At 56.9% G+C, this 21,336-nt stretch overlaps 1 protein-coding gene across 2 annotated transcripts; it reads right to left on the bottom strand.

The window, feature by feature from the left end:
* Positions 1-3,106: 3,106 nt before the first annotated feature.
* AMOTL2 (angiomotin like 2) lies at positions 3,107-20,914 on the bottom strand. Of its 2 annotated transcripts, none has more exons than XM_040636796.1 (10): positions 20,757-20,914; positions 17,400-18,170; positions 14,269-14,575; positions 13,112-13,256; positions 12,653-12,745; positions 8,484-8,779; positions 7,433-7,740; positions 6,455-6,672; positions 5,710-5,886; positions 3,107-4,914 (listed from the first exon to the last, which is right to left on the bottom strand). In XM_040636796.1, exons 2-10 carry the CDS (start codon positions 18,107-18,109, stop codon positions 4,856-4,858), a joined length of 2,313 nt encoding a protein of 770 aa, XP_040492730.1. In that variant the 5' UTR covers positions 18,110-18,170; positions 20,757-20,914; the 3' UTR covers positions 3,107-4,855. The 2 variants fall into 2 exon arrangements, with proteins under 2 accessions (XP_040492730.1, XP_040492729.1); XM_040636795.1 differs by having other exon boundaries at positions 5,710-5,889; positions 20,757-20,909.
* Between the last annotated feature and the right edge of the window lie 422 nt (positions 20,915-21,336).

Genomic DNA, 21,336 nt, shown 5'->3' with positions numbered 1-21,336 from the left:
CTGGAGCTTCACTGGTCCCCAGCCTCTAGCCTCATCAGCGAGAGATAAGGTTGAGCCGGAGCCATGGGTGCCTCCCAGAGAATCTTTCCTTTGGGGAGACACAATGCCCATGCCTGGGTGCAGATGTACTGTGAAGTTAATGGAGCTTATGCCTCAAGATGCTTGCTTGAGAAAGCCCCTTCCAAGACCCTAATTTTGTATTTGCCCATTTTGCATTCTTTTTCTTAAAAAGGAATCCCCAAATTATATAAGCTTCAGGCCTCACAAAACTGAACCCATCCCTGCTAATGCTCCTTGATTCTGGAAAACGTCGAGTAGACGGTGAATGCCTGAGGGGTCAGGGTTCACAGGACTCACAGGTCTCCTTCCCAAATCTCTGCTCTGGCAGCCGGGGGGAGGGGGGTATGATGGGGGAGGGCTCTCGTGCAGAGCAGAGAGTGTCCTCTCTGCGGCCCAGAGCAGTAAGCTGAAGCTACTTATCTGGGCCGGTGGAAGGAGGCTGTCAGCTCTGGGAAGGTCGAAGTGTCATCCTGAGAAATAGGAGCCGACAAGTGTGAATGTACCAGATCAAATAGCACTTCTAATTCTGTCCATATGGCCCACTGGTGGGGCCTTCGCTGACCACCCATGTTTGACCGCTGGTTTAAAATGAATGCTGTGATATAAAATACCACTGAATTGGAAACTTTAAAAGGGTGGGTTTTATGATATGTGATTTATATCTCAAAAAAAGGAAAAAAAGAAAAAGGGATGCGGAGAGCCTGGTTGCCGTGGTGCTTTTCTCTTCCGTTGGATCTAGGCAGGGTGGGTAAGTAAAGGCGCTACTTGGTACCAGGGTTTCTAGGCTGCCTCTTGAGCTGTCAGTCACAGCGAGGGCTGTTCAGGGACCACTGTGTCTGGCTGCGTCCTCACTGAGTAGGAAACAAGATGGTGGCACTGCAAACAAGTTTCCTTTCCAGCTCGGGTCCCTGGGGGCAGTGAAGTGGCTTCCACCATTTCTGGATGACTGGGCCCCAATTTACTGCCCCTAACTTGGCACATTTTGCCAAGGCCTCTGAGCCTGACACATGCCTGGGCCAGGGGAAGGGTTAATAATTAACTGGGAGGTGAGAGGGAGCGAGAGAGAGAGAGAGAGAGAGAGAGAGAGAGAGAGAGATGGCTGGGACAGGTGGCTTTCCAGCCTTCTAGGGCAGGCAGTGTGGGGCCCCTCTGAGCCACACCCCCAGCCCTGTTAGTGAAGATGCTGGGTGAGGTCAGGGCAGGGCTGTCTCTTGCAGAGGAAATTGGCCTCCAAAGGGCCCAGCAGAGCCACCCGTGGGACCCAGGCTGCCTCATCACAGGTGCCTGGGCACATGGGCAAATACTCCTGTCCCCAGGGGCCTGCTCAGCCCCACCACAGCCTGCAGTTCCACCAGTTCCACGACTTTGTTAGGCTGAATTTCTAAGTGACTGAGAAGCCTACTCAACCCCTTTCCTGAGAAGAAGTGGCTCCTCAGACCCACTGATGACCTAGAGGGCCCCACTGTCCTACAAGGGCACCAGCCAGAAGATACTGGTGCCCTTCACATGTTTTTCTGTAACACACGCTCAGGCACACATGTGCACAGACACATAAACAATACACATGCATGCACATGTGCTGGGCACACGGAATGGTTTCTACGTTCCTCCTGGTCTGTGCCAAGGAAATACTAAAGTGACTCTTACCAGACTAGCTCCTACACGAGGCACAGATGCTTTGAGTCCCTGGCCAAAGGTGCTGGGGATGGCATGGCAGTCTTGTCAGGGCTTATTGTACCCAGGTGTGGGCTGCCTTCCCAGAGCTCTTTTGGGGGCAGGTGGAGGTGAACAGGAATGTCTTTGCCAAGGGCATCCTTTGGAATGCCCTGCCACGGGCACCACCATTTTGTTGGGACACCACGTCTTAGCAAATGAAGCTGTGGGCTGGTGTGGTTGAGCGAAGAGTTGTGGGAACAGGAGCTCCATGGCCTGCATCCTCGGAGAGCAAACTGTCCACACAGCAAACTCTAAGCTAGGGGCTGGTAACAGGAAGACAGGCATTGACGCTGTCCAGGTGGTGGGAGGCAGGCTGGAGTGGGCTGCGGTGTTGGTGTGGCCACAGCGTGCGGATTGCTGCATCGGCTTTGTGTTGGGTGGGGATCCTGCATGGAGACCTGCCCATCTGCTGGGGCCCATCAAAGTTGGGGATGCAAAATTGCTGGAAAAAGTCCTTGGATATTCCCAATTCTTGCACTTGTTTGATTCCCTTTCTTGTGCGCAGGTAGGCTGGCTCAGAAAGACATGTTCTCTAGGATCCTACTGGGTTACTCATCGACATTGCTTCCAAGTCCCTATACCTGCCTGAAAATACTTTACCCACAGCCATGGCGGCTAACTGTTCCCCTCAAGTGTCCACAGCCGGTAGGGCTGCCTGTTGCCTCGTGGTCAGCCTGACTGCTAGCCCACATCCTCACTGGGAACCTGATTGTCCTGACTGGCCCACAGACACAGATACTTTGTTTCTACCCTAACATCTGAGACTGAGAATGGGTCTCTCTTTTATGGATCAGAGTGACAGGCTTTCTTGGACAAAGGGCAACAGTGGTGATACCATAACAAGGTAACAAGGTAGGGCCCCAGAATGTGCCACGCACGCAAACACCCTCCGCTTGTGTCCAGGTAGAGGGCAAGCATGATGCCCAGGCTCTTGGATGGCTCTGGGACTCCCTGTGCTGGGCGGAGCTGGGGGAAGGATAAAGCCGCCTTTGGACACCCAATCCTACTGTGGAGTAACCACAGCATGAGTCCAAACAAAACCAGCTAGGACAAAGCTCTCCGTGGGGAGGCTGCCCATCTGCCAGACCCTCCCAGACTGAGAAAAACATTGTTCAAGAAGCAGCAGTGCCCCTGAGCTGCCACTTGTGGGTATGGTCTGGCCAATGTTTAAGGACCAAGGTATCAGGAGCACAGGGTGGGGGAGTGAGGGTAGAGTTCAGAGCCAAGAGTGCTCAGGGACTAGAACACGGGTAACCCGCCAACTCCTCAACCCTTTCCTTTTCCTCCTTCTGTCCCAGTGTAGTCTCTCACTTGGGCAAAGACACCGCTTTTAATTATTATTTTTTTTTATTAAAATACTGTTATACCCACTGGAATGCAGCAGCAGTCCTGGTACAGGATGGCATAACAAAACAGCCATGTTTACATTTTAAATATTTACGATAACTTAAACATACAGACACACATCATGGTCTTTGGCAGAAAACGTTCACAGCACAAAAAATACTTTAAAAGAAATACCAAATATTAATCCAAAATATATTAAGTTGTTTTTTTCCTTTCACAATATTTTTTTGCCTTTTTTTTCCTCTTTTTTCTTTTTGCTTTGTAAACAATGCACATGAACCAAATGTATTTTTCAGCTTTAAAGAAGGGTGGAGGGATTTTACAAAAATATGCAATTGTCCAGCAAATGCAAATGTTTAAAAAGGAAACTTGAGGAATCATGGGAATAAAAGAACACATACCGAACCTAAAAACAGTAAAGGCAAAAACAAAGATTCAAGGAGAACTAAAAACAGTCAAGACAAACTACTAAAACCCACCAATCGGTCCTGGGGCTGAGCTGGGGGACTCTCTAAGACCGAAGTCAAAGTCACTGCTGCTGGCAGGCTGTCACGGGATGCTTTGCTCTAATTCCAAAGCACTGGCCCTGCTTCAGGGCACTGCTCACCAGCAGCTTGAGCAGCCAGCCTCACGGGCGCCATTTTGTCGTGGGCGCTCCATTCAGAGGATGATTTGAGTCACACCTGGTTGCTCACTGACCAGTTTTCACCAGCAGAGCTCCCTCTCCCAATCCCTCCAGGTAGGAATAAAGACTCTGATGGGAACAAGGCAACTTCTCCAGTTTCCCTCAAGAGAATTGGTGCTGGGAAGCCCTCCATGGCAGATGTCTGTGTGTGGCGGCTCATTTCGTCTGGCTCAGGGTTCATAACCAAACCGACAGAATGTCCCAGGGACAGGAGCTGTGGAGCCATTTCAAGAGGCTGGTGATAGGGGTCCCACGGGCATTTAAAACAAGACTCAAGGTGGAGGAAAAGACAGCCAGCGTCATGTGGATCAACCAGCATCAAAATCCATGGGCCAAGAACTTGAGAGGGGGAGAGAGCTGGGAGGCTAGTCAGCCGTTACAGGAACCGTGGTGGCAGGGATAGGGGAACAGAGAGGGCACAAATCTGAAGCGGCATGCTTCAATCTTCTGTTCCACAAGAAAGGGGTTATATACAAACTGCACAGCTTATCTCAGTCCACTCAAACGGCCCCTACCCACTCCAAGTGAGGGGGCAAGGCTGTGGCTTCTGCAGGGCTAACACCCTCAACAGTCCCCCGGAGATGCAAGTCTCAGTGATCTCAGGGAGGCAGTGAGGTGCTGAGTTGCTGAGGAGCAGATGAGGTGGGCTGGGACCACACTTAGCCACAGGGGAACAGCACGGCCAACTTTGTACTGAACCAGCCCACCTGGTGTCCATGGGCAGCCATCTTGGCAAATCATTCTCCTAAACCCATATATCCCCTCCCTCCCTGCCTGAGTGCCAGCTGGGGGGCCAGAGAGGGCTCAGCTCCCTTCTGGGTTTCCAGTGGGGCTGAGAAGCAGGGTCTTCAGCATGCGGGTGTTCTCACAGCTCCCCTCACCCCTGCAGCATCCTTCTTAAGCCCCGGGCACCAGACGGTCACTGGGAATGAGTGCCTGGTTGGGGAAAGCGGGGCAACAGCAGTTGGAGGGGCTGCTGGAATGGCCGAGAGTGGCAGAGGGCAGAGGAGACAGGGAATGGTTCAGAGTCCCCGAGCACTACCTTCTTCAGATCAGTATCTCCACCATGTCCGACAAGTCCTGGACTCTGGATGTAGCAACAGAGTCTGGAGAGAGACAAGAGCACAGGCGAACGCCAGCAAGTGTTACAAGATTGTCCTTTTAAATCCTGGCACATTTTTAAGATAGGATCTCCCTTCACCAACATTGCCTCCCTCAGCTGCCCAGGTGCCCAGGTCCCCACCTCCCCTTGGCCAACAAAGCACAAGGCTCAGCGCCCCCAGCTCTCCACCCAGACAGTCAACGTCCAATGCGGAAGACATATGTATTTATAACTTTAAACTGGTTGGAGGCTCGGAGGGAGGGGGAGCGCTGAGGGAGGGAGGGAGGGAGGCTGCAGCATTCTTTCCGCGCCTGTGGTTTTCTGGGACCGTGAAGCGCAGGCCCACACCCGAGGGCTAATGTGAAAGGGAAGAAAAGATTTAAAAGGCATCTTCTCAAATATCTTTGTCTTGGACTCTTTTTAAACAAACTTTTCTAACTTGAGATTGCCATCAGGTCACCTGCCAAGCTGCATGATCTTAGATGCTTAGATCGGCAATGAAATATGTAAGGAAGGCCACGAAAGAGGAGACGAAGAGCCTCCCGCACGGGCGCTTTCCTTCTGAACTCGGGATCTGTCTGTAATCAGGCTTTTTAGTTCCTCCCATCTGTGCATCCAACCAGCCCTCACGTCCACACAGAGGTGGCCCACACAGCTGCTCGCCCGGCACTGTGCACGGCTCCCCATGGAGTGCAGTGAGCCAGAGGGGTCTGAGAACAAAAGGCCTGGTGCTCCAGCTCACACCCCAGTGCGCCCGCAGCCCTGCACGCCACAGAAGTCCAGGGAAGGGGGGACTTACCCAGTGAGGCTGTCCTCTGGCCCCCGCTGTACCCCAGGAGGCTGTCAGGATCCAGTCCCAGGCAAACGGCAGCGCTGTCCGGGGGACCGTCGGTCTGGGTGCTCCCGTCTCTGCTCCCGTGTTTGGCATGAGCAGGGAGGGGAGCTGCAGCCACTGGCTCCTCCTCAGGGGCCCGGTCTGCTGCAAAGGCAGGAGGCTGACAGTTACTGCCTCATCCACAAGTGGGAGCCCCATGAAGGACACTTCAAATTAACCGCACTAAGTGGGGGCATGAGGTGGTACGGGTTGCTCTTGAGTTGCAAGAACTTCAATGAAGAGTCAGTGCTCCTGTTTCCAAATAGGAATAACTATCAGGTTGGATTGGTTTCCAAACCTCTTAAGTGGCAGAACCCTTCTTAGTGGATTAAATCTTAGAACCAGTGGGGACTCTTGGATTTCTGTGGCATCTGCTCAGAGGAGCAGAGGAGCTTGCCTGGAAGGGACATCTGCACAGGAAGCTCTATTTCTGCTTAAACGGCAAGTGGCTGGGATCCAGGGTGCGGAATGTATGGAGATGGGCACTAGAGCATGCCCCCTCATGCCAGCAGGACAGCTGTGGGCTGGTCGGTCACCACAGCCAGCGTGTAAGCTGGCTCCCTTGGGCAAGGGGTCAGGAAGCCGTGACTCCTCTGAGCCGCAGTTGTAGGAGCAAAGGCCTGACAGCAACCTAGCCCTCTATCTGTGCCTCCCAGCCGCCTCCTCTCACCTGTAGCCAGCCGGGCAGGCGCATCCACTTGTCGCTCACTAGAGGAAAGAGCTTGCCAGCCCTGGGTCCCTGCCGCGGCAGCCACGAAGACAGATGGCACAGACTTGGCAGGCCTCAGGGAGCCCTGGATGGCCTTGCCCGGATCTTTCCTGGAGCGCTGCTGAAGGACCTTGATCACCGCATCCTTCTCCAGGATCTGGGCATGAAGCACCTTCAACCTGAGGGGCAAGAGGCCATGCCCACATGGTCAGACCCGCAAACCCAGTGGCCTCCACCCCTCCCCACCTGGGAGCCAGGCTGTACTCTCTCGCCCTTGCAGCAGGGGCCAGGAGGGGGCCTTCAGAAATGTCATCACAGTTCTGAAATCCGAAGCCCTGAAAATACCAGTGCATGAGGCACAGGGCCCTTCTTACGCCACCAAAGGCAGGTCAAGGGGTGGGGTGGATTCATCTGATGACAGCAGTGGCACGACCCTTGCCCCATGGGACGATATCCCAGAGCTGCTGACCATCCAATGGGCTCAGTTGATGTGCTTGTGCTTTTGAGTCAGACATAGGTCGAACAGAATCTATGGGACCTCTGAGGTTTTTGGAGAGAAAATACTAGCTATCCCAAGCCAGGGACCTAGTCCACCTTCCTTCTGGGGTGGCACATGGTGTGGACTCCGTTGGAAAGTCTTATTCTCTGACTGACTGGGGGTGGGGGGAGCAGGTAGAGGCCAGAGCCTTGGATGGCATCCGACACCTCCACAGCCAAGGTCTCCTGGGCAGACTAAGGACTCGGTGGGAACTCTGGGAAAGAACATGTGCGTGATGCCTGGTGTGCCAGACACGTGGGGATTGGCCCAGAAGCATGAGGGACTGCTGAGCCTCATGGGCAGAGGGGTGTTTATCAGGGACTAAGGGCACAACAGGGATTGGACAGTGCCACCCCCCCACCTCAGGTGGCCTGGCCGGGCCTGCAATGCCAATGCCCAACCTGCTTTCCATCTCTTGCTGCCTGTGGCCACCGGTGAGCAGGCCCTCGTTGAAGCTGCTGCTGGGCGAGGGCTGGGGGGAGTGTCGGATGAGAGTGGTGTCGCGCTGGGCGGCGGCCGTGGCGGCTGCGTCCATGGCAAACTGCCTCATGGCACGCTCCTCCAAATACTTCTGCTCCCACTTGGTCATATCCGCCTCTAGCGCCAGGATTTGCTCCTCCTTCTCCCGCAGTTGCTCTGACAGCCGCAGGGCGCTGAGCTCCGGGGATCCACTGTTGCCACCGGCACCAGGGGGGGTGCCTGCCTGTCGCTGTGGAGAAAGGTGCACGGTGATCAGGGGCAGAGGGTCAGGGTGTGGCAGCCACAGGTCCTCACCCCTGCCCGAGGGCTCTCACTTATGCACAGGGCCTTCCGCCGCCATTCCTGGCACACCTGTCCCCACACCCCCATGGCCAAGGAGGTAGGAAAGATCAGGCCTGCCTTTGCAAAGGGGACCCGAGAAAGTATCCTCCAAATTGGGCAAGGGGTGCTCTTAACAATTACACCATGACAACTGGTGTAGACCAGAACCCGCCTGGGCAGACCAGGGCTTGTGGTCACTCTACTTCTGCGGGAAGGGCAAAGTGGAGAGCAGAGACAGAACTCTACCTGGTTTGTAAACACCAGAGTTACTAACACAGCCCAAAGTGAGGATGAAGACTCAGGACCTGGGTTACCATCTGCCCTCTCCATGTCGGGGAGACACCTAAGAGCTGGCTAGTCTCCCGCATCAAGGCTCCTGGCCACTCGCTCTAGGGACCAAGGATGCCAACCCCTGCTGCTGCTGAGGACCAAAGCCCAGGTCTTGAGTCCCCAAGGTCGGCACCCAGCCCAGAGGCAAAGCCTCTTCTAAGGCTGGTGGCTGGCAGGAGCTGGGGCAAGGCTGGAACAGGACTACCCTTGCTTTTCCAAGAGCGCCTCCACCTGGATCTCAGCAGGGCCTCCCAGGGCTTCAGAACTGACCTCCTCAGCTGCCGCCCACCCCCTGCCCCCTCGAGGGGTCTCTGAGCTCACCTGCTGTGCACGCAGGGCCTTGAGTTCCTGCTCTAGGCGCGTCCGCAGACGGAGCTCCAGCAGCTCCCGCTTCTCACAGGCAGCCTGAAGCTGTCCCAGGGCTTGCTGCAGCCGCTCCACCTTCTCCACGTAGGCCTGCTTCTTGCGCAGCTCCTCCTCGGCTCGCGCGGCCCGGCCCTGCGCGTTGCTCAGAGCCTGCTCCAGCAGCTCTGCGCGCCGCCGCTGGTCCTCGATGGCGCCGCGCAGCAGGGCCATCTCCCGCTCCAGCTTCTCCTGCTCCTGCTGCTGCTCGTAGCCTGCAGTGGGGAGGTGGGGGCGCTCGGTCAGGGACGGCCACCAAGAGCCTGCCACGTGCTGGGCTCCACGGAGGAGCATGACTGTGTGTCGTCCTTGCCACAGCCCCAGCAGTCAGGCACTATTATTACCATTGCCATTTTATGGAGGAGGTGCAGTGTAAATCACAAAGGGCCCTTGCAGGAGTAACTGGGCTACACTTCCTCTCTGCTGGGACACGCGCAGCCCCAAACACTGTCTACTTGTGTCGGGTGTCACCATTTCCAAAACACATTCACAATATTCCTTGAGCCTCGTGACGACACTAGAGACTGGCCAGACAGATGAGAAGGCGCAGGTGGACTGTGCAGGACCATCCGTTCAAGTGAGAGGATGAAGAATCGGGAAGAAAAGAAGCACATTGGCTGCACCACGAGCCAGGCACTTACACGTCTTATTCCCCTGAAGCCTTCAACAGCCCCTCGAGGTAGGATATGTGACCCCTAACATATTGGGGAAGAAACACAGGTGACTGGTGCTGCTGAAGTGGGGACCCAAGTCAGCCTGGCCTCCAAAGGACCAGGCTGCTTCTGGCTGTGGTGGGAGGCCCCCACACCCAGAGGCCTCTCAAAGTGGGCTCCAGGACTCATTCTGTGGATGCAGGGCCCCCCAGAGTAGTGTTACATTGCCTCCCCTGGTCTGGGGGAGCACTGAGATGTAGGTAACACGGCTCGTAATGAAATGCACTTTGCGGCCTAATGAAAATGACTGTGGTCCAAAGATTTTTGTCTAAGGTCCTAACTATCCCGACTTTTAAACCACCTTTTTTGCTTGCCAGGAGAACTCTGCTCAGGGACCCACTTCACACTGTGGGGCCAAGCAAGGCCCAAGCCAGACCATGCCATCCTCCAGCGGCTGCTCTAGGTGGAACTCCACCTCCCATGCACCTGCCCTTTGAGAGTGCAGCCTGGCCCTCCAGAGGGTGTTGGCTGCCTGCCTTACTGGACGGTGGAAGGGGGTGGGCTCTGGGCCCTGTCTGATGAACTCAAAGGCACTGTCTCTAGAGCAGCACTGTCACGGTACAGTGGAATTTTCTGCTGTAATAAAATTGTTCTATACCGTGCCAACCTGTGCAGTAGCCACGAGGCTCTCGTGGCTATCAAGCTCTGGGCCACATGTAGCTACGTACCTATCATATAGGACAGTACAGGTTCTGGAATAGAAGAGTGAAGGCTTGGGACCTGGGTAGGCCAAGGTTGGATTCATTTACTCAGGGCCCTGGGGGCAGGACGAGGACACAGGGAACCCAGGTCAGCTCTGGCTCAATCTGGCTTTTTTCAAGGCTGGGGTCAGGCTGGCCTTACTCTTTGGTGTGGAGGGAAAAAATGAGGAAGCTCAGTAATATTGAAATTGAAGCATCCACAGTGGGCTGACTTAGCATCTAATAAGCGTTAGGGCTGGCAGAGAGAGTAGATTAGGGATTTGGGCCTAGAGACAATGACCTCTTCCTGTACATGCTCACAGAGCCCAGAGCTTACAGAGCTTACAGGCAGCAGCCTCTCATCCCAGCCTTACCATGACTGCCCCATCTTTTAGCCCCAGAACCTGAGGCTCAGGTTCCCAAGGGAGACAGAGAGCTAAGAGAGCTAGGCCTCAGGGTTCAAGGCCAGATCCCCAAGGAGGGCAGGGCCAGACCAGAGCAGCCAAAGCGGGGGGTCTGTACCAAAAGCAGGTGGCATTGGTGACAATGATCACACGTTCCTACTACTGTTGACTGACCCCAGAAAAAAAGTGAGGTCAACCAGAGACATTTTCCCTGGGAATTTTGTGTTTTCTCCATGGGTATTAAGGAACAAGGAAGAGCTGCTTGGCTTTCCTCAGCCCTTGGGGAGGGGTGGGGGGACCCAGCCTTCTGTTTCGCAGCTTCCTGCTGCCTTGCACAACCTCTAGGGCCCTGGCAGGGCCTGGAAGGCCTCAGCCTCGGCCATCCCCAGCCACCAGGATGAAACCACAGCCTTGTCTTGTCTGTTGGGGAGGAGAGCTCCTGGGCTGGGGTGGGAGACGAACCGGGAGACAGGGAGGGGGCCAAGGGCAGACAGGAAGGTCGGGCAAGCTGTGCAGGAAGAAGGGGGATATGCCTGTCTTCCGCCTTGAAAAAAGCCACTGGCTCAGCCCCACCAGCTCAGCCCCTGTTCCTTTGTCCCAGTCGCTCTGGGCTGCGCGCGGGAGGGAGCGGCGGGGGGCGGGCCTGGAGCGGAACAGCCCGGCAGCTCAGGAATGCCAGGCATCCAGGTCACCCGCCGCTTTGAGATTAATGGCTCCAGTGAGGAGCCAAGAACAGCCTAGCGCTCGCTCTCCGGGAGCGGAAACGCCTCCAGGCCGGCCTCCCCCCTCGCTCCTCCTCTGCCGGCTCCCAGAAACCTGCCTAGTGACTTCCTTTCTGCAGCAGACAGCGTTGCTCCCCCATAGCCTACCCTCTCCTACAGGATGCCCCCATTCTGCCTCCTGCCAGCAACCCATGCCCACACTCCCAAGGGCTACACCAAGGGCTGCTCCCTCCCTGTCCTCCCCCACCACCACCTCCCTCCCAGGGACCCAAAGTCATTGCCACCTCGCTTGGTTCAGCAGGGCCTAGCCTACCTCCAGCTCAGCCCCCACCTCCAATCCCTCCAGTGTTGCGTTCCCCCAGTCGTTGCCCTGGGCAGCCCTGTCCAACGCTCTGAGCCCTCCTTAGGGAAGGAGGAGGTGCTGCCAGCCAGGGCTCAGTCCTCAAGCTGCTCCCCGACTTCTGGACAGCCCCTACTCTCCAGGCCCCTCACACACAGTGAGCTTCCTCCAAGCCACCCTCACCAGGACACTAGCCACCCCCATCCCATTTCTCTGGAAGTGCCCAAACACCACTACAGCACAGTAGGAACTTACTAACTGCCTCCCTGTCTCTTCTGACTGCTAGAGCTTCTTCCTGCTGCCGAGCTCAGGGCTTCCTTTAGTGCCACTCCACGCACCTCCACCTGAGCCATCCCACTGCCTCTTTCCCTGTGGGCAGCTCGCTGCCCCTGCCCTCTCCACAGAGCCTCTCTCTCAGGCCAGCGGGGACTTCCCAGTCACTAGCCTCCAAGGCCAGGGACACCTCTGTTCCCTTGAATCCATGGCTGGAAGACCCTGCTCCTTTCTCAAGCTCAACCCCTCTTGCTTGACCTCCCTACCCTGGTACCTGGGCCTGCTTCCACCCTCTGCCCAATTCCTGACAGCAGCTTAGCATGGTTCTGCTAATGAACAAATGACTGAATAGACTAGTCAATAGTGAATTCATCCACTGTCTTCCAGAAGCTTTCCACCACCCCTGTGAGAGGAGCTTCCTAAACCCCTTCTTCAGACTGCACTGCTGGTTAAGCTCCAGGAACCCACTTCCGGTTGTCTGTGGATACCTCCACTTGGTCACCTTGCTATGGCCCAGTTGCATCATGCTCCCCAGCTTCTCACATTCCAACTGGGCCCCCCTCACCTTTCTGCTGCCTGGAACTCCCTGGGGAACTACTTCTCTCTGCTGCCATTTGCCTCCAGGGCTATCTGGCCTCCCCCACGGCCCACTGCACCTCCAGTTCTGAAGGATACTGTAGGGACTCAGCAGCACAGCTCAGCAAATCACTGCACCCCAGCTGTCCCTCTTGTATCCACTCATCTATCCAGTAAATACAGAACCAGCTCTTATTCCTCAGAAGCCACCCCTCCCAGCCAGGACAGTCCAGTGCCGGGCACATCGGAGGCATTCAGCAATCCCGTGCTCAAAGCACTGCTTTGACAGGTAGGAGGGCCAATCCTCCGTGTCCACAGCCCCTGCCAAGGTCTCCCCACCCGCACAACTGTCCGGGCACCTGAGCGGAAGCCCTACTCACTCTGAGCCAGCAGCTTGGCCACCATGTCCTGACTTCCTGCCTGGGCCTCTTGGGTCTTGGTTGCCAGACGGCGGTTTGCAGATTCCAATCTCTCTGTTTCAAATGAAGGAAAAATGTTTTAAGGAAAGATGTGTGAGTCTCAGGTGAAGCTGCCTGCCCGGGTGTCCCCTGGGGTCCCGTCTGTGGGGCTGCACCCTCCAAACCAGGGCCGGGCTGAGAGGGAAGCCCTGGGTACATTCTGGGCCACATGGGTGAGGGTTCCACGAGAGTCTCCAAGGTGCAGAACAGACACGAGCATCCCCCTGTCAAGATGGCTCCCAAGGAGTTTCAAACTGGCCCCCGTTGAGCCAATGTACACTTATTTTTGCAGAGGGCAGAGGTTCTGAGTCCCTCCCTAGGCCAGAGGAATCAGGGCCTCCACAGATGCTCACCACCCTCATCCTGCATGCCCTCTCTCACCTCTAAGATCCCTGTTGAAGTCCTGCAGCCTCCTCATCTCACTGTCCATTTTGTTCCGCATTGTCTTCTCCAGGGCCTCCCGCTTGGAAGAGGCTCTCGTCAGGCTCTCGTGGGCCTCAGAGAGCCGCTGGATTTCACTTTCCAGCTGCAAGAGGCAGACAGGAGAGCTGAAGGAAGGGGAGAGATCCCAGAGAGTGTGTGGCATCAGGGTCCCCTCCACAGGCCCAGGCTGCTCTGCTACTCTCCAACAGAAAGGGTGACAGAGGAGAGGATAAAGGCAACAGCAAAAAATCCCGGTGGCTACAGTGGGACGGTCAGAAGCTTGTGGCCTCCAATATGAATCAGATACTAGAACCAGCAAGCAAGGGTCCCCTCAGTTGTGCCAAGGTCCCGATGCTGACTGAACCCAGGGCCAGGGACTCTGGAAGTAGCTGCCTCAGAGGGACTAAACACAGCTTTCCTGCGCCCAACGTCCAGAAAGAAACATTTTACTTTTGTCCAGTTTCTACTGAGAATCTGAGCCCAGTGGGCCAGGAGTGGGCACAAAGACTCCAGCCATGTTCTGGGGGTTTGAGCTATCTGGGACACACAGGATCGCCACAGGAGGCTCGAGGCCACCTGCCATGGCTGTGAACACACAGCTGATAAACCTTCACAAAAGAACGGGGCACTAGCCCCCAGCCTGAGCTGCCTCTGGCTGGAGTATTTCCTCCTCTGGCCATCGCCGTCCACTGCAGAGGGCCAGCCTGGCCCCAGCTGCCCCTCCCACTTGGCTGTTGGCAGGTCCCGCACGTGCTCCGAGCTGGCCTATGATTCCAATAAGTAGCTCGTTTTTTCCAAGAGGAGGGGCTTTCTCTTTGGCCAGGGCTGGCCTAGAACAGACTTGCTGTTGTGTGGGGGACACAAAGGCCTCTCTGTGGGAGGTGTCTGTGGGGGGGCTGTGTGTGTGTGTGCAGGGGAAGGGTGTGCAGGGAGCTGGTGAATGGGCTCTTTCTAATCACCACTGGCCAGCAACTGCTCACACTCCAGGCCTGCTCTGCTGGCCTTGAGGCTGCTCCCCAGCTGTCTAGAGTCAGTGAGGGAGGGCACAGGAAGGATGAGGGGGTGGGCAGCAGCTCTCCCCCACCCCGCCCCTCTGAGGCCCCAGCAGGGCCTACCTTCTCAATGCGGCCAGCCTTCTCTGCTGAGCTCTCCAGCTCCCTCTGCAGCCTCTCATTGTCCCTCTGCAGCCTGGCATTCTCCCTTAGCACCGTCTCCATCTGGGCCAGGTGGGCACTGCCCGAGGTGGCAGAGGAGGCCTGGGTGCTTGCTGGCCCCTCTCCCTCAGGTGGACTGAGGGAGCCTAGGGGGCCATGGCTGAGAGCAGCTGGGTGTGGCAGCAGGGTGTGCTCCTGGGCCTGCTGTAAGTACTGGTACTGCTGTTGCTGCTGGAGGAACACAGGGGGCACCTGGGCCTGCAGAATCCTGGGGAACAGAACAGACGGTGTTCAGAGCCTGTACAGATCCCCATGGCTCCCACCCCTGAGCAGCCCTGAGTGGCCCAGCCCCCTGGCATACTGGGGAGTCTCCACACAACATGGGGCAGTGACCAGTGGGGAAGGCCTTTTCCACACTGTGTGTACTCAAGACTCTCAAGGGCCAAGGGCGTGGGGCTAGCAGGGGTTAACATCAGGATGCTTGTTTCACCCCCAGCCTCACTGTGGCCAAGGCCTTGGGGATCAGCCTGAGTAGTCCTGGACCTTAGGAGCGACCAGTACTTAAATAAGGCATCTTAAGCAATGCATGCTTGACCTTTCTAATCCACAGAAGGTTCTTTTTGGGTCTGGAGGCCACATCAATCATGCCTGAGCACAGAACCTTCCAGGCCCCTGGGCCACTTGGTGGCTGGGCCCCAGCAGCTACCCCGTGTCCGTTCTAAGCCTCTTACACTAGCACCTGCCAGTGCAGCACGCCCACATTTTTCTCCCTCCTATTTCGGGCCCCGTCACCCGTTGCAGAAACATTTTTTGAGTAGTGTGGCTAAGGGCAGAGTGGTGACATAGATGTCGGGGGAAGAGTCTGAGCTCCAAAGCCTGACAAAATCAGCTTTCAAATCCCCGGGGTGCTGACATGCCTCTGCTCCAGGAGGGTCAGCATTTCCAGCCTCAAGGGGCTGGCCAGGCCTACACAAAGCCTGGCAGGATGCTGGGCCTACAGCACGTGCTCCCACAACGGCGGCCCATCCTCTACCTCTCCCAGTGGTAACTGCAGCCTACTGTCTGTTTAAGGAATAAATGTGACCCACACACTGGGTTTTCTTAGGCGCAGGGGCCACCTCTGGACCACCGCAATAGCCCGAGTTTAGGGACAATGTTCCACTGGCCTCTAGTGATGCTGTAATCTCACCCTCAGAGCCCCATTAAGGGACAGAGCAAAGAGCAAGAGGTACGCGGGTGGAGGCTGGTCACAGAGCCTTTCTGGGGCCTTGTGACTCCAAGTGTAAAAGAACAGACTGCCTCCGTTACGCCAGGAATTTTCCAAGTCCCAGGAGCTCCATGAGAGTTGAATTCCACTCGTGGGTCCATCACCTCAGCACTTATGCCCTCCCCCATAGTCTCCTCTCCCCTGCTCCCGAGGACCCTAGGCTAAAAGAAAAGTCCCTCCCCCAAGTTCCCAATGAACAATCCTTATGTGATCAGCTGAAACGAAAGGCTGGACAGATCTATTGCTCTCACTGTCTAAGGCAGAGCTACCAGCCAGGGCTGAGCAGAGGGTCCCCACTGGAATGTGCGAACTCTCCCTGCACTGCTAAATGTGGCATTCTCGGGGTTGCTTCATGAACTTTCTCCCCCCTGCACCGGTCCAGGCAGACACAACTGGCATTCTTTGGGGATGACTTAGCTCTGAGAAAGAATAGAGTCTCCTTTCCCTTCACACTTGCTCTCCCTTCCCCTGTTCTGCCCCTCCCCTCCCTCCCTTTTTTGTTCTCCTGTGGTCTACTTCCTTTCCACGATATTATCTTTTCCTGACAGGGTTCAATAAGGCTGCTCCCAAAGAAGAAACCCACGACTCAGCTTCCGAAACTCTCCCTGACCAAGCTCTGAGGAAGGAGCTAAGGTGGAGGGGGCACGAGAGGTGGAGGTTGGAGAAAACCCACAAGGCTCCATCCCCTGGTTCCTCCATACCAACACCATGGCGTCACTCGTTTCTCGAGAGCAAGGAAAGGCATCTATCCCAGGAAAAGGCCCAATGGTGGGAAAGCGGGTGACTAAATGAAGACTCAGCAAGCATGAAGAGAACCAGACTCTGACCTCGAGCCTTCCAGAGGAAAGGAGGCTGCAAATCCTCAGGCCCCTCTAGTGGGGTTTCCTGGACCAGCACATGGGGAGATGCGGTGTGTGAACTGAGCGGTGTGTCCGCTTCTCAGAAGGGGTCGGACCAAGGGAGAAGCCTGGGGCAGAGCCGCATTTCTAGGAACCAGTATTTCTGCAAACCCTTTCGGCTTTCTGTCTCCTCCTGGTCTCCTGCTTCCATTCTTGCTCCTCAGAATCTATTCTCTCTACCTGCAGCCTGAGGGACCTTTTTAAGGAGGTCAGCCAAATCATATCCTCTAAAGGCTTTCCTTCACACTCAGAATCAAACTCCATGTTCCCCAGCAGCCTTTTCCAAGGCTCCCCAGAAAGGGGCTCGCCTGGACCCCCAGTCCTCTCCCACTAGGGGCTCCAGCCACCTGCAGCATATGGGAAAACAGGAAAGGAAATGCAGAGTAGCAAGAGGGCAGCTACTGCCCTGGTATAGGTTAGGGAGAGGTCTCTAAGGAGGCCATCTGGTCCTTCCTGCCTCCAGTTAGGACTGCCTCCCACTAATCACAGAAAGCAGACTGTCCACTTGGACTTAAAAATCTCCAGAGAAGGAGGTCCCACCTTCTCCCTACTTAGCTTGGAAACAGTTTGGCAATGATTCCCAACCCTTGTCTTTAGCAAGTTCTTTCAAAAACCTAACCTTTAACCCCCTACTGTAACTGGTAGCCCCTGGGAACCCTAGTTACTTGACTGCTACAGCTAATCACACAGTGGCATTCATCTCCAAATTAAAGCAAAAGACACCAGTAAGTTCTCCTGTGACGTGGACTAAGTCCTGCTCTCCTCCAGGCATCAGCTCCTCCTTCTTGGGAAGGAGAGGGGTATCAATGGCCTTTCTCTGGGGCTTACCAGCCCTGGCGCAAGGTTTGTCTGGAGGCTCTCCACCCCGGGGGAAAACCCTACTGGAAGAAAAGTCAAGAGCTTGAAAGACCAGGGTGGGCAGTTACCTGACTTCGGCATGCTGGAAGTGTGGGCTCCCGCGGGTGCGGTACCGTGGATCGGTGACAGCAGTGGCAGTCTCATGAGCTAGCATAACATGTGGGTACTGAGGCGGAGGTCCACGGGGCTCTGGGCCCTCGGCTGGGGGACCCCTGGATGCAGGGCCCTGCTGATTGCGGGCCAGCTGCGGGAAGCTGTGGGAGGAGCTCATGTGGCTGGGGGCCCGGGCACCGTTCCTCTCCAGGGACAGCTGCAGGAGCCGTTCACTCAGGGAGCGCACATGCCCATGCCTCAGCTCCCGCAGGGCCTCATCCTGACTCCGATTGCCTCCTGGGGCCCCTCGGGGATCCCGGTCCCCGACATGTGGCCGGGGCCCCACCTGCTGGGCCGCATAGTACTGCGAGTGGGCTTTCGCTTCTTCATAGGTGGGCAGCTCCTCACGGTAGAGGGTGTTCTCTGCCAGGTGCGTCTCACCGCCCTGGTGCTCCTGGCCCTGGGGTTCCTGCCTTGTGGCTTGCTGCAGCGCCTGAGTGTCCTCGGGTGCCAGGATCTCCACGGAGGCTTGGGGGCTCCCGGTGCCCCCGACCCCGGCCCCACCCCGCAGGGCCTGCTGTTGGATGGCCAGCAGCGTGCGGGTCTCAGTCAGGTTGCCATAGCGCAACTGCTCCTGGATGAGACGGTGCAGGACTGTCCCAGAGGAGTCTTCCAGCGTCCTCATGCTTCCTTGGCTGGCACACACCCGCCTGGACAATGGCTGGTGGCACCTGCCCCCAGGGCACCTGGGAGGACAGAAAGAAGCTCAATGAGGGGGGGCACATGGGAAAGAGGACCGGGGGTACTTTCCATTACAGTGTGGTCCCAAGCACAGTGGTAAAGAGCCAGGCTGGGGGGGGGGGGCATCACACAAGCCTGGGCTCAATTGCCAATGCTGCCACCTACTGATTAAGGCACGTTACCTAACCTGTGAGACGGTTTCTCCATCGGAAAAATGTAAAGAATAATGCTTGCCTCATGGAGTTGAAAATTCAATAAGGCAATGGCCGCTGAGCTCCTGGGGCACTGTAAATCCTTGGCAAAGGATTGCCATTACAGTCATAGTCACGGAGCCTTACTAGGCCTAAAGAAAGACACCAGTGACTTCGAAGGTCATCACCCACCCAGGAACCACAGCCTTCTGCAGTCAGCTTCCCATAGAAAAGGCTGATGAGGGACTCCAGGGCAGGGGTAGCTCAGCTCTAACCACTGAGCAGGCCAGCCCAGGGGTAGACAGGGCCCCAGTTTATTGGCAGGTGATAAAGAGTGAGTCCAGCCTAGTAGAAACCCCGGGCAAACAGCCCCGAATGCAGTGCAGCATGCCTGAGCCCTAGCCTTGGCACAGTTAACTCACCACCCTCTCTACCCCCTTCACCATGCGGAATCCTCGCTGTCACGGAATGACCTTGGCAGTCACTCTGCAAGGTGAACAGGAAGAAGGAAAAAATGCATCTGGTTTAGTGAAGAAGGGATGAGAGGAGAGAGGCTACAACAGAACCATGGTTTTGTGAAATGAGGCAAAAAGAGGCCACCCATCAAGGTTTATGTGTCTGTGTGCTCACGGCCACTGCATGGGTGCTCCAGGAAAAACAGAGGATGGCACCATGTCTTTGATTGTATGACTGTCCCTCCTACACGCACACTTGCTACTTAGAAAAGACCCCGAAGGTCCTCTGCCAAAGAGGGGCTGGGCACTCAGCATCTTGACATCAGTAACACAGATCTGAGCCAACTGGAGGAAGGGAGCAAGGGAGAGGCTCTTGGCTAGAGGGAGCTGAGGCTGGGGGCTGGAAGCCTAAAGTTCAGGCCTATCTCCCGAGGAAGGTATTCCCTTCTGAGCTTGGGCTCTCAGCAGCTCATGTCCTGGAAAGCTGCCCACCTCACCCGGCTTCCTTCCCACCGCCTCCTCCAACACAAACCTCCAAACTAGATATAGGGAAAACCAAACAGAACCCACATCTCCAAAGGTCCTCATGTCAGGGGGGAGGGGAGTGGGGAGAATGTGGCCCCTCCTCTGCCACAAAACCAGCCCCAGGGCCCTGCTGCATTCCGGGTTCAGAAGGTTGGCAGAGCAGCCATTGGCAATCTCCTCCTTCCTCCTGGCTGCCCAGAAATGAGGAGAGGGAGATGCGTCTGAAAGGCATCTCTGTACCCATCCTTCTTGACACCCAATCCTGTCACCTCTCTCCCTACACAGAGTAGGTGTGGAGGTGCAAGACTCCAGAGTTACCAGAGGCAAAACAAACTGCAATCAGTTCGCCCTAGAGTTTCATCCGCGGGGAATTTCCTAAAATAATCCGTCTGGGCTGACTCCTGCTGAGAACGACGGAGTTGGGGGGGGGGGGGGAATGCAGAGTTTTCTGGACAGATTCCTGGTCTCCTCCAGCAGCAATGCGCCTGGGAGCGGGGAACACCTCCGGGGCCTCTCTGTCCTCGTCAGACTCCTCAGATGCACATTCTTTCGGCTGAGCCGTTACTAAAATCTGGGACCACCACCCCGGCCATGCACCTTTGCTGCACCAGCGCACCCGGCTCCCTGCAACCACCGCCACCCCTTCCTAAGTAAGCTCGCAACTCCGGCTCTCGCTGGGGCTCACGCTCGCCTAAGGAATCCAAGCAAAGATCTCTAAATCAGATTGCATGCCAGCCCGGGATCCCGCCCTACCCGGACTCCAAGCCGACCACGAACACCCAGAGGCCGCCGGTGCGCCTAAAGCGAGCAGGCGAGGGTAGCCGGTAGCCCACGGAGGTCTTAAGCGTCGCGGGTCCGCCTCCCTCCCAGCCTCCCGAGCCCTCTTTGTTTTCCAAATGCTCCAACGCTGACGTCACCGGGCTGGACGGCCGGCTGCATTCTTTCTAAGTGAGAGCCATTCCGTGGCTCCAGAGAGGATTTTCCAAGGAAGACAAAGAGGAATTCTTGGACTAGTTGGGGGCAAAGACACCTGTAATCCCCACTTAACCAGTTCAACCCCAGGGCCCTGCAACTTGAACTCGAAGCGGCGCCTCCTGCCCTGTTCCGCGCCCCTCTCCCCAGCCCACGACGCAAAACAGAGGACCCGGCTCTCCCCAGAGGCTGCCCCCTCCCCCCGCCCCAGGGGACCGGCGCGCCAGCCAGAGCCCCCGACCCAGGCGCACCGCGCGGCGCCGGCAGCGAGGAACTGCCCCGGGCCGCCGTTGCGGCTTCCTCGAAAGGGCGCACTTCACCCTGAGGACGCTTGGTGCGTCGGGCTCCCGCTCCCGGAAAAGGGCGGGCTGCGCGGGGCTCTGGCTCCGGCTGGACGCGTCTCTCCCGGCCCGCGCGCTCCCCGAAGCGCCCAAGCCGCCTTCCTTACCGCGGCGGCCCGCGGGTGCTCGGCGTAGTCAGACCCGACGACCCGGCCCGGCCCGGCTCGGCTCAGCTAGGCGGCGGAGGTGTGCACTCGGCGGTGGCGCCGACGCTCTGGCCGCTCGGGCCCCAGCGCGCAGCCCCAGGGTCGGCCCGCGCCGGAGGCGGCTGCTATGCCAGGAATGTGAGAGTTTCAGGTTCCCCCTCGGGATCAAAGCGAACCACAAATAACCTCTCAGCGCGCCGCCCTCCGCCGCCCTCCGCCTCCTCCCGCTCCCTCCTCCCGGCCCCCGCCTTCCTCCCGGGAGGCGGCGCTGCGGGCCGGGTACCCGGCCCCTGAGCTCGGTTCCCGGGCGGCTCGGAGCCCTCCAGGACGCGCTGCGCCTCTCCCGCCTCCCTACCCCAGCGCCACGCTCTGCCTTCGGGGCTGCTGGGGACGAATCCCCTCGGCCATTACCGTCCCCCAAACCCTTCCCCTCCATCCACTCACTACTTCATTCCTATCCGCGGGACTACACCCGAAGATGGACAATCGTGTGTCCCTGAGGGGTTCTGGGTTTGCTGCGGGAGAGGGGCTGGTGTGTGTG

The sequence above is a fragment of the Ursus maritimus genome, unplaced genomic scaffold, assembly GCF_017311325.1.
Source record: "Ursus maritimus isolate PB19 unplaced genomic scaffold, ASM1731132v1 scaffold_20, whole genome shotgun sequence".
NCBI lineage: Eukaryota > Metazoa > Chordata > Mammalia > Carnivora > Ursidae > Ursus > Ursus maritimus.
This window is presented reverse-complemented; position numbering and strand designations above follow the sequence as displayed.